Source organism: Mauremys reevesii, linkage group 6, assembly GCF_016161935.1.
Source record: "Mauremys reevesii isolate NIE-2019 linkage group 6, ASM1616193v1, whole genome shotgun sequence".
In the NCBI taxonomy this organism is placed as follows: domain Eukaryota; kingdom Metazoa; phylum Chordata; order Testudines; family Geoemydidae; genus Mauremys; species Mauremys reevesii.
Window position 1 is genome coordinate 66,227,287 of NC_052628.1, and position 12,232 is coordinate 66,239,518.

The 12,232-nt window shown below is 45.3% G+C and overlaps 1 protein-coding gene across 3 annotated transcripts in view; it reads left to right on the plus strand.

Annotated features, from left to right (window-relative positions):
• WDR36 (WD repeat domain 36) overlaps positions 1–12,232 on the plus strand; it is a 67,192-nt gene that overhangs the window by 41,055 nt on the left and 13,905 nt on the right. For all 3 annotated transcript variants that reach the window (XM_039545393.1, XM_039545394.1, XM_039545395.1), the window contains 5 exons: positions 696–850; positions 4,086–4,200; positions 5,579–5,744; positions 6,034–6,142; positions 11,036–11,115. In XM_039545393.1, the coding sequence (XP_039401327.1) occupies positions 696–850; positions 4,086–4,200; positions 5,579–5,744; positions 6,034–6,142; positions 11,036–11,115 (625 nt within the window). The remainder of the gene's footprint in view (positions 1–695; positions 851–4,085; positions 4,201–5,578; positions 5,745–6,033; positions 6,143–11,035; positions 11,116–12,232) is intronic.

Below are 12,232 nucleotides of genomic sequence, written 5' to 3' on the forward strand. Positions count from 1 at the left end.
GAACTGGTGGAAGTCACTTGCTAAGTGTCTGGAACCAGAGTTTGTTCAAGTGCTAACCAGTTTTTGACAGCTGTAACGTTGTCTGAAGGTGAAAGGAGAATATTTTCTTCATTTCGGTTTATTCAGCTAGTTCAGTTCAATGGTTCATTCAAAGTTTAAGAAACCAGTTGAGAGTTCAAAAAGCAGGAAAGCTTGGATTGTTTTGTTTGTTTGTTTTTTCTCTTCAAAGATCTGAATAAAAACTTGCTGTGAGAGGTTGAAATCTTCTAGTTCTAAAATCTTGAAGGATGTAGTGATCAGATACAATCAGTTCAGTTATTTAAATACAACTGATACTTCCTTTTGTTTAATAAATCTGTTTTAAATGCAAAATATGTTTTGATACATTTTAAAAAGTTATCCACCCTGGTGTACAGAATGTTCACAAATTTAGGTTGTGGCAACTTATATCCTAGTGGTGAGACTGTAGCTTCCTTATGTGGTTTATTAAAATCTCCAAAAAATTTTAGGCAATGTTTACTCTAGTGGGTTTTTTTTTTTTGAACTGTAGCCTTTTGACTAGTTAATGAAAATATAAAATTGCAATGGCTTTGTTACATAATGGCTTTTTGAACTAATTTTATAAATTGTGATGCAAGAATCACCCTTACTTCAGAATGTCAGTTTCTAGAGTAACAATTTGGATTGTGTTACAGAGATAGCACGTCAGAATGACTGGGATGGGATCATTGCTTGCCATCAAGGTTATATAACTTGTACAACCTGGAACTATCAGAAAACTACCATGGGAGCCCATAAACTGAAACCAAAAGCATTCAGCAAAAACAAGCCTCTTGATGTATATGCGACAGTAAGTTTGGTTTTGGGGTAATCTTATTTCTTAAATATTATGTCATGGCTGCTAATTTGTTATCCAGTTGCACAGAAACTGAATACTTAAAACCTAGAAGCATTTGGTAAAGATCTAAATAAGCCTTGCAAAATTCTACTTATCAACTACATTAGGGTTAATATTTTTTTATAAGTGAATAAAATAATAAAGTAAATGCTGACTATTTCAGTCTTATTTATCTTGAAACTCCAAGTTATCTAAAATTGTCTCCTGAATCAGAAATACATGGGGGAAGAAAACAAATTTTTAGTTTTATGAGCTCCAATTATTTGAAGATTTGTAGCTACTCCATAGACATTTAAATAGTCAGGGTGTACCTTTGTTCCTCTCACTTTCATCTTTGTTTATGGTGGGAGAAAAGATTTTGTGCCTGGGCTGATAAATTGTCATGACAGTTTTGTAAGGGTGTTTTTAAGCAATATTTTCTCAAGATTAACACCTTTTGAAAATGATAGGTACAGTAACTCCTCGCTTAACATAGTTGTTCCTGAAAAATGTGACTTTAAGCGAAACGATGTTAAGCGAATCCAATTTCCCCATAAGAATTAATGCAAATGGGGGGGTTAGGTTCCAGGGAAAAAATTTTCACCAGACAAAAACTATATATTATATAGATATACACACAGTATACGTTTTAAACAATTTAATACTGTTCACAGCTATGATGATTGTGAAGCTTGGTTGAGGTGGTGAAGTGAGAGGGTAAAAGAGGGAGGGATATTTCCCAGGGAATGCCTTGCTGCTAAATGATGAACTAGCACTGGGCTGAGCCCTCAAGGGTTAACATGTTGTTAATGTAGCCTCTCACACAAGGCAGCACGAACATGAGGGTGGGGAGACAGCATAGCAGACAGTATGTGGGAGAGAGAGATGCTCACTGCCCTTTAAGTAAGCTGACCCACTCTTAAGTGCATTGTCTTTTTAAGTGGATCAGGAAGTTGAGACAACAGATGCTGCCCCAAGCTCTCTCACTCTCCGTCCATGTGTCCTCCCTGCTCAAAATGGAGAAGGGGTAAGTGGGGTGCAGGAGCAAGGGGGAAGGGGACACCCTAACATTAGCTTCTTCCCCCTTCCCCCCTGCACAGCAAGCAGGAGTCTCTGGGAGCAGCTCCAAGGCAGAGGGCAGGAGCAGCAGATAGCAGTGGGGGACAGGGACAGCTGAACTGCTGATTGCTAGCCTGCTGGGCTGCTGCAGCACAGGGAACTTAGGGAAGTGGGGAGCTGATAAGGGGGCTGCCAGTGCACCCTGGCTCCAAGCGCCCCCCCCCCCCCGCCCCCAGCTAGCTGCAACGGGCTGCTCTTCCTGCAAGCAGTGGACAAAGCAGGCGGCTGCCAAATGACGTTAGAAGGGAGCATCGTACAACTTTAAATGAGCATGTTCCCTAATTGATTGGCAACATAACAATGAAACAACATTAACCGGGATGACTTTAAGTGAGGAGTTACTGTATATTTCTAAGTTGCATGCAAAAAAGGTGCATTAAGGGAATGTTAAGAGCGCAAAGTCTATCACTCAAAAGTTGGGAAATGCCAGATTTAGGATTGAGTATGTAACCTTAATTCTGCCTCCTTGATAGCCAACCTGTGCACTGAATAAGTACATGTACTAAGTCTGGTTGGACGGAGCACTTTTCAGTGCTCTCTAGTCTGAGCCCATAGGAGTTGGGGAAGCTTCTGCCCCATGTGGTCCCCCAGAGGAGGGAAAGTGAGGCTAGTGTTGTATGCCTGGTCCACAGAAAAGTGTGGTTGGGGAGTAGAAGTGGGGCCCCCCTCCTTACTCCTGTTGGCAGATCCCAGATATTCCAGTATGGGTGGGTGTCGGGGAGTGTAGCTGCTGTTTGGGTAGAAGTATAAACCAGCCTTAGAAACTGCACGTTGAATGTTGCTTCCTGCCAAAACAATAATTTCCTGAGGAACTCAAGTGAGAGAAGGAAAATGGGTGATTCTTTCTTAAAACAATTTATGTCATGGCTACATCTGAGTGGAATTTCATGGGACAAAGAAAAGGCACTTCTCTAGTTAAGGGCATTCTCCCTGCCGAATTTCAAAGGTTGCTGCAAACTATGGAAGTGTGAGGGCGTCTCAAAGAAAAGGCAACCTAAACATAGGGATTGCTGCTACTCCTTCTATAATGACTTCCCTAAACTTAGTTCAGAATACCTTTTTTATTTTCTGTTTTGTTTTCTCTTACGCAATATCACTGATCTCTGTCCGCAGTTAGTTCTTTTCCATTTGGTAACAGGAATTGATGGTAGTTTGAGGTAAATGCATATAATAGTTCTTTCAGCAAGAATAGCAACCAAAATACAGAGTGCTTAGTACAAATGAGTGTGAAATCTTTTCCAACTGAATAAGTAAATATATTGCTAAGCAGCTATATTAGGCTTCTTTATACATGGATAATTTAGACAAGAGAATTCTTTGTATATATTGAAGGGGGTAATTCGTGGTACATCAGGAAGTTTACGAGTTATCCCATTATAGGAAAATAACTAGCTAACTATACGGAATTTGGTGGTACAGTGAGTAGAACTATTAGACTGGATTGTGGGTCTTGAATTTGTTTCTGTTCACACACGTATATCCAGACCCTTCTTAAGTTCTGGGTTGAAAGATCTAAAATGTAAACTCTCATCTCTTTTCTGCATGCATCATAGTTGATTGTTTTCAGATACTGTTAATCCATTCCTAGCACCAAAGTACGGTGGCATCAGACTTTGAAGTTAACTTCCCTCACATGTCCTTTTGTGCAATGAAGGGCTAATTATATAGATTTGTTTTCTTAGGTTACACTGATCATATCATATCCGTCATTAAGATGCATGTGACTTATGATAAATGTTGTTTACAATTAGGTGGCTATGAGAATGTCACTAACTTGTTTGTTTGTGTACTCTCATCTTCATTGCTTACTCTTTCTGCCATATGCTTATTTGTATCATAACTTCTCTGAAGAAAGCAAATATAGCTTTCCTTTCTGTGTGGGAGAAGGTAACCATCATTTATGTTGTTAATGTTAAAACCACAAGAGAATTGTAATACAGAGATTTTGAAGATTTTCCTTTCTCAATATGAGATGCTTTATAACTGCTATAGATAGACAAGCACATCTACAATTAAACATATTTTTTTCTTTGCCAATGTGCTATGTGTTTTACGTTCCTTTCTCATTTTTCCCCCCCTCCCTTCAAAGGTAGTTGACATTACTACATGTGGAAACTTTGCTGTAATTGGGCTTTCAACAGGACATGTAGATGTATACAACATGCAGTCTGGCATTCACCGAGGACATTATGGAAAAGAAAAAGGTAAACTTTTTTTTTTTAATTACACCCTAAGAATAGCTGCAAATCGAAAGACTTTTATTGTAGTTTCTGGGTGGAATGCAGGAATCTTGCTACTGAAGCAACAGGTGGCTGTGATTACTCTACAGTTGTCATTTATTCTCTCTGGGTGAAGGACAGCGGCACTCCCGCTACTGTGGATAGTTGTGGACTTGGCATCTATTTAATTTTAAGTATCATAAACTTGTTGGTTTTCAAGGGTGTTGGGTATAAAATGCTGGCTTTGATTAAGCTTATGGCCATGCACATCATATCCCTCATGACCTGCTCTGTTCTACTTCTGTAGCAGACCACCAAATTCTTGTACATGTCAGTATGCTCCCTGCTCCAAAGAATGTAGGGATAGCATGCGTGCATGCAAATTGTAACCCAGCCCAGTTCTTTGGGTTTGCTGTTGAATTGCTTTCTTGAAAAGTTGTGACTTTAGCTGTGTTTCACCTTTGTTTCAGACAACTGATTTCTGATCCAAATACAGAACAGACATGTTTAAATGAGATGTGGTGGTGGGAGCAAGTTACTTTTAGGTTAGATTTGGGGCCCTCAACTTTGGCATCTGGGTTTTAACTAAGATGTTAGTGGAGGCTGGGGAATGAGCTAACCAGTGGTTTCTCTGTCCCCCAAAAGTGGAGTAAGACAGTTAAAATGTTTTTGATAATACTTGAAGTTCTAGGTTGGGGATAGAAAAGCTGCCAGCCTTTTAAGGCCTTTCCTCTCTAAAAGTTAATGAAGTCTTAGTGCCTTCCTGTTTATATTGTTTGTTGCTGATTTATTGCCATATATTCTGTACTTACACATGGATTTACCAATTTTCAGAACAGGAAAACCTACATCAGGAATATATGTAATTCAGTGTCTCAAAATTTCAGTGTCCTATTAGTGGCAGAATAGGAAGGTAAAGTAATTGAAAGCAATTCAGAAACCCAAAATTGCAAATTCAGAATCAGGATTTTCAAGCAAATAATGAAGGCTAATATTCTGCTTTGTGTCAATGTGAAAAAATTGTTCAGTTAAAACCTTTTTAATTGCCATCTTAATCTTGTCCTTAGCATATATATATTTTTTGTATATCTCACTGTCACACTAATGCTTAGTTATCTGTACCTTAATCAATTAAACAGAATTGGCCTGTGCACAGATGGAAAACACTGATTAAGTATATAAACTTAGAATATTCAAGTAATAGTATCAGGGGGCTTTACTATTGTTTGTCCAATACCTTCCTCTTGTTTAAATCTGCCTTTCCATCTGAAGGGACCTAGATGCCCCAGTAATTGGCACTATGTAGGTACCTAAGATAGGTGTAAAGCCCTGAAATGTAATTTTTTTTTCTTTTGGATTAAAGCACATGAAGGTGCCATTAGAGGGGTAGCAGTGGATGGATTAAACCAGTTGACAATCACAGCTGGAAGTGAAGGATTAATTAAATTCTGGAAGTTCAAGACCATGGACCTAGTTTACTCTGCAAATCTCTCTTCTTCTCCAAGTGCAATGCTGCTTCACAGAGACAGGTGAGAATCTAAAACTGTTTCAATTACAGCTTTGATTGTTTTGTTGTAATCTTAATGTCCAAGCCTCTAATAAAAGACCACGACAAAAATGTCTTTCATTTCCTAACATTTTAAGCTAGAAATGACTATTAGTCCTTCAAGGAGCTTTTTATATTGCAGAAGGCCTGGAAACTTGTCTTGCTTAGGAAATTTCAGTAGAACATAAAATTTTGTCGGGTAATATTAGGATATGCTTGTCTGTTTTATCTCTGAATATTAACTGCCAATATATACTACTAATTTTTTCCAGTGGTATTCTGGGAATTGCCTCAGATGACTTTGGCATTAGCGTTTTGGATATAGAAACAAGAAGGATCGTCAGGAAGTTCTCAGGACACCACAGCCAGATTAATGACATGGTGAATGTATATACTGTACATATTTGTGTGCTCATGATCTGCAACAAAAATTAATTCAATTTGAGGGTGATAGATTTGTTGTCTGTATATAACAGATAATGAAAAACAAATGTGTGTTTAAGTTGGATCTCTTCTTGTTGTGTTCAGCTGCAGAAGCCAAAAAATTTAGGGTACCCCTTTGGAAACTGCAACCATACATGTGTATATGTCTTCTTAAGAATTAATGTAGTTTGCTGATTTGAGCATTTTAATGTTCAAATAGTAACTATAGAAATTTTAGCTCACCAGTACAGACTTGGAGTTTTATTGTAATTTTATTACCAAAGGACAGATAGTTTAAAAAATGAATGTGTCTGAAACCTTATTTTTTGTTCTTAAACAAATGAAAAGTTAGAAGTAACATAACAGATATTTGAGGCCACACTAGTGTTATTGAGGGCAGCCACTGGGAAGCTATCCTTCGAGTGATTGCTCATGTGTATTCCACAGTAGGTGTGCGTGCTCGCCACGTACACTGGTGCCGGAAGTTTTTCTCTTAGCAGTACCCGTAGTGGGGGAGCCCCGCTGCGACCCCTAGAGTGGCACCTCTATACCACGGTATAAGGGGGACCGTGTGCTCCCCCCATCCTCAGTTCCTTCTTGCCGCCAGTGAAGGTAGTTGGAACTTTGTGCTCCAGCTCTGCTGAAGCCTTTCTACTTGTCCTTAGTGGTACCATTCGTGGAATTGTTACTTCAGTTGTTAGAGTGGGCTCAGGGCATGCCCTGTGCCCCAGACTTCAAGTCGTGCAACTTCTGTTGCCGTTCTCTGCCTAGGAGTGACCCGCATGCTGAGAGTCTCTACTGTTTGGGTGAGACTCACATCAGCGAACGCTGTAAGATCCGCAGGTCATTCAAGCCGTGGACCAAGAAGGAGAGAGACATTAGACTCTGTGCTCTCCTCATGTAATCGACGTTGGTTCCAACTCCAGTGCACCGGGTGGACTCGGCTCCTGCCGCCGCTTCATCGATACTTAGCGAGGCACCCTCTACTAGCCGGCACCGTTCTCCCTCCAAGAAGCAGGAAAAGGGCCCTACCTTGCAGCGCTGCCGAGACAAAGAAAGAGGGGAGGCTGCTCCCGCGCCGGGCAGCCCACGATCCCCTCCGGACTCAAGGCCTCCGACTCATGTTGAGCGGAGCAGCCGGGCACCGTCCGCGCACACATCTCCACCAGTACGGATGCTGTCGATGACGGAGGCGATGCAGGCCGCGAAAGACATTGAGTCTCCTGGTTCCAGGCATGCAATCAGTGACAGGTCCCTGGTCCCGGGGCAAACCCCCATTGGGGATCCATCAAACCTCTCTTGCAGGTCATAGTTCCTGCTCCGAGGACCGCTCCTCACACCGTTCGGCGCGCAGCGACCGGTTGTCCGGCAGCTCACGCCCTCCCTCGACGCTGACCAGACCGTCCCCATCACCACCTGGACAGGAGTCTCGGGGACCCTCTATGTTGCCTGCCAGCGAGCATCAGCATCGAGAGAGGCACCAGGAACATTTTCCTTCGCGACGGAACTACCGCAGCCGGTCTTGACAAGATAGACGTCGTTCCTGTTCCAGTCCCTGCTGAACTAGACATTGCTCTCAAGATTCCTCTCGCGATGCCATCATGAGTACCAAAGCAGCTCTTTGGGCAGGTACCGGTCCTTGACTTCGAGGTCCAGGTCCCAAGGGAGGCGGCATTGCAGGCACCGCCACTCATACCATTCCCGTGAGACTGTGCATTCATCGGTGACCTTGGCCTCGGCACCCAGCTGCCCATCCTCGGCTTGCGCGGCTCAGCTGGGGCAACTATTGCCACCGGGCCCTCAGCCGGATCAGTGGCAAGGGGTCCCGTGGCAGGGACAGTGGTGCCAATGGGCACCGTGGCCACCAATGCCTGCCCAGATGGGGACCCGCTCAGTCGCCGGTGCATCTCAGGCTCCATCAGCCTCGTCAGGCCACATAGGAGACAGATCGGCGGGCCGCAAGTCGGCGGACCCACGCCTGGACTCTGATCTGAGGCTCGACCCCCCCCCCCCCCCCCCGGTACCGACCGAGGCCCACGGCTCCGTACCAGCTCTTTCCCTGGCACTGGACGACACCATAACAGTGCCTCCACCACCAATCCCTCAGGAGGATTTTAAGGCACACCAAGACCTGCTAAAGCGAGTGGCATCCAGCCTTCAGCTGCAGGCTGAGGAAATGGAGGGCCCCTCCAATTCTCTCTTTAACGTGTTGTCCCCCTCGACACTGGGCCACATGGCTCTGCCCCTGCACCAGGGTGTAGCCAACTTTTCCAACACTCTGTGGCAAACTCCTGCCGCCTTGGCCCCAGTCTCCAAGAAAGCTGAAAGGAAGTACTTTGTGCCCGCTAAGGACCATGAGTACCTCTATTCCGACCCGGCACCTAACTCGCTTGTGGTAGAGTCGGTAAACCACAGAGTGTCAGGGCTAACCTGCACCTACCCCCAAGAGTAAGGACGCCAGACGATGGACTCCTTTGGTAGAAAGATTTATTCCTCGGCAAGTTTCCAGCTCAGGGTAGCCAACCACCAGGCCTTAATGAGCAGATATGACTTTAACCTATGGGAGTCCCTGTCTAACTTTGAGCCTCTCCACCCAGACCGGGACAGGAAGGACTTTAAGGCGCTAGTAGAAGAGGGGGCTGCAGCGGCAAAAGCGGCCCTGCAAGCAGCGTCGGACGCAGCAGACACTGCAGCCTGCCCGATGGCTTCAGCAATCTCCGTGCGCAGGGCGTCGTGGCTCCTCCTGTCTGGACTGTCGACGGAGGTCCAGTCCCTTATGCAGGACCTCCCGTTTGATGGGAAGGTGCTCTTCATGGACCAGATGGATGTCAGGCTGCATGGGATGAAGGATTCTCACACCACCCTGCAGACGTTGGGCCTCTGTGTCCCTCCAGCTAAGGACAAGGCCAAACCACAACCGGCGGCTTAACCTGTGAGGAGCAGATACGAGCCCCCATATAAGAGACTGAGAGACCAAAAACGCCAGTCTCAGCTGTAGTGCTGCTCCGCCCCGCAGCCTGGGCCCTCTAAGAGCAAGAGGCAGGGAAAGAGGCGGTTTTGACTATTTGCAGGGAGGCACCGGGCCAGTTGCCAGGGAGACCCCCTTCCCCAGTTAATAAAGTTTGTGTTCCGCAACTGTTTGCCTTCCGCATGGCGTGGTCCCGTATCGCATTGGACCAGTGGGTCCTCAGCACCATTTTCCAGGGCTACAGGTTGCAGTTCACCTCAGCCCCTCCAAACCACCTGCCCTCCCCTATAGGCCTCAGGGACCTGGAGCATACCCACCTCCTAGGGCAGGAGGTGGACCGTCTATTGCACCTGGGGACGGTGGAAAGAGTACCAGTAGAATTCCAGGGCAAGGGGTTATACCCCCAGTACTTCCTGATCCTGAAGGCCAAAGGGGGCCTCAGCGGATCACCCCAGCAGGGTTTTCTCCCCCCGTACGAGTGGTTGCTCCACTTGGAAAGGCCTGTGAGCGACCTCAGAGAGTGGGGAGTTCCCCAGATCGACTTCTTTGCAACCCGTGCCAGACACAGCTCCTCTCCCCCCGCCCCCAGACGCTGCCGCTTCACCTGGACCTACTCTCCTAGGATAGGGGCTGCCTCCTCTATCCCAAGCTAGCCATGCTCCACCTGACCGTGTGGTTGCTCCATGGCTAGACAAGGGGGAAGGCAGATGTTCGGAGCAGGTAAGGCAGGTCCTGCTAGAACGTAGGAAACCGTCCACACGCCACACGTGGTCCAGGTTCTCCAAGTGGGTGAGTGAGTGGGGAGTCTCCCCTTCCTCCACGCCTCTCCAGCTTATCCTGGACTACCTCCTGTCCCTTAGGACCCAAGGACTGGCACCCGCCTCTGTCAGGGTACACCTGGTGGCTATATCGGCCTTCCACCTGCAGGTGCAAGGGCTTCTCCCACTCTTTGACCTCCTGTTTCCTTAGGGGCCTTGACCGCTCATTCCCGTATGCAAGACTCCCTATGCTGCAATGAGACCTGAACCTGGTTTTGTCCCGACTCACGGGTCCTCCCTTTGAACCCCTGGCCACGTGTTCCCGGTCTCACATCTCATGGAAGGTAGCTTTTTTTGTGGCAATCACGTCAGCCCACTGTGTCTCGGAACTCAGGGCCTTGACCTCGGAATCCCCCCATACAGTCTTCCACAGGGATAAAGTCCAGCTTCGCCCACACCCGGCATTCCTCCCGAAGGTGGTCTCTGCCTTCCATATGAATCAGAGCATGTTTCTCCCTGTGCTCTGTCCTAAGCCCCATTCCTCCAATGAGGAACGCCGCCTCCACACGCTCGATGTACGTAGAGTGCTGGCCTTTTACCTGGATCGGACCAAACCGTACCGGAAATCCTCACAGCTTTTTGTTGCCTCAGCTGAGCAGGTGAAGGGGCAACCTATCTCCACCCAACGTCTTTCCCGCTGGATTACCTAATGTATATGCATGTGCTATGATCTGGCAGGGGTTCCCCCACCACCAGTACACTCAACGAGGGCTCAGGCCTCATCAGCTGCCTACGTAGCCCATGTCCCTATCCAAGACATTTGTAGGGCGGCCCCTTGGGCCTCAGTTCACACATTCACTTCGCATTATGCGATTGTCTCCCAAACTAGGGATGACGCTGGGTTTGGCAGGGTACTCGCGTAGCTGAACTTGCGTACCTTAGTTCGACACCCTCCCCCCCTAGTGTAGACCAGGCCTTAGTCTCTGATCACAGGAGACCTATCAGTTTTCTTGTGTGGACAAATGTTTGCCTAGGACTGGGATGAAATTGTCAATGCAATCTTCTCTTATGAACTAAAGGAGGATGTGTGTGCTCTAAAATACTCATTTAGATTTATTATTACAGACTTTCAGTCCCGATGCCCGTTGGCTAATAACTGCATCAATGGATTGCACTATTAAGACTTGGGACCTCCCATCTGGATGGTAAGTCAATTTAAGTACTGTAGCAGAGAGCTCTTACTTGCATATGAATTCCATGCATTAAACCACAAAAAAGATTTGATGCATTGACAATGTCCCATAAACGTATACTAATTTAAAAAGTTGATATTTGTTGAATATTAGTATTTGAAACTGACTTGTTTTGTCTGGTATTAGTAATTTTTTTATAGCCATTTTATGAAGCTCTTGTAAATGGGAATTTATAGTAGAAAATTACATAATTATAGTATAGGCAGTGTTTGAAGCCTGACATTGAAATTGTGAACAATAGGGCTTCTTGGTTATTTTTACTTTCAAGCACATGCACAATTGAAAAGTTTAGAAGGTCAATTTTACTTTGATGATAAAACCACATACCATTCAGGAAAGCAGAACATAAGGTTGCTTCATGTCAATGCAAAACACTTTGTAAATTCAAAAGCATAAAATGACTGTCTGTTATGTCTGTAGTATCAAACGCTATGTTAAGATTGCAAGTCAACTTTAGTTTTCCATTTCTACTTGCTTATAAACTTCCTGAAAATTTCTGCTCTGCTCAAAAATGAATATTCTGCTCTGGATGTTCAGTTTTGGCTGAGAAGTACACAGTATAATTCAGGAGGTGGGAAAGATGTACACAAAGGGGACTTTAGATCCCCTTCGTGCTTTCCTGATCTGGGCTGATACCTTAGGGCATGTCTACACAGCAAAGAAAAACCCATGGCTGGCCTGACTCAGGCTCACAGGGCTCAGACTACAGAGCTGTTTCATTGCTGGGTAGACTTCTGGGCTTGGGCTGCAGTCCAAGTTCTGGAACGCTGTCACCCTGCAGGGTCCTAGAGTGCAGGCTGCAACCTGAGTACGAAGTGTACACAGCAGTGAAACAGCCCCATGTCCCAAGCCCCTTGAGCCCAAGTCGGCCAGCCACAGGATTTTCTTTGCTGTGTAGACATACCTTTTAGTGTAACTTAGAGAAGCCTGTGAGCAATTGGGAACCAGCTGAAGATTTGCATTGTTTTGTTGCTATGACAGTATTAAAACTGAAAATTATTTACTTTCATTTAAAGTACATGATGCGAGTTGTATCACAGAAAGATTGGTCAATAGATTGTTGAAAGTC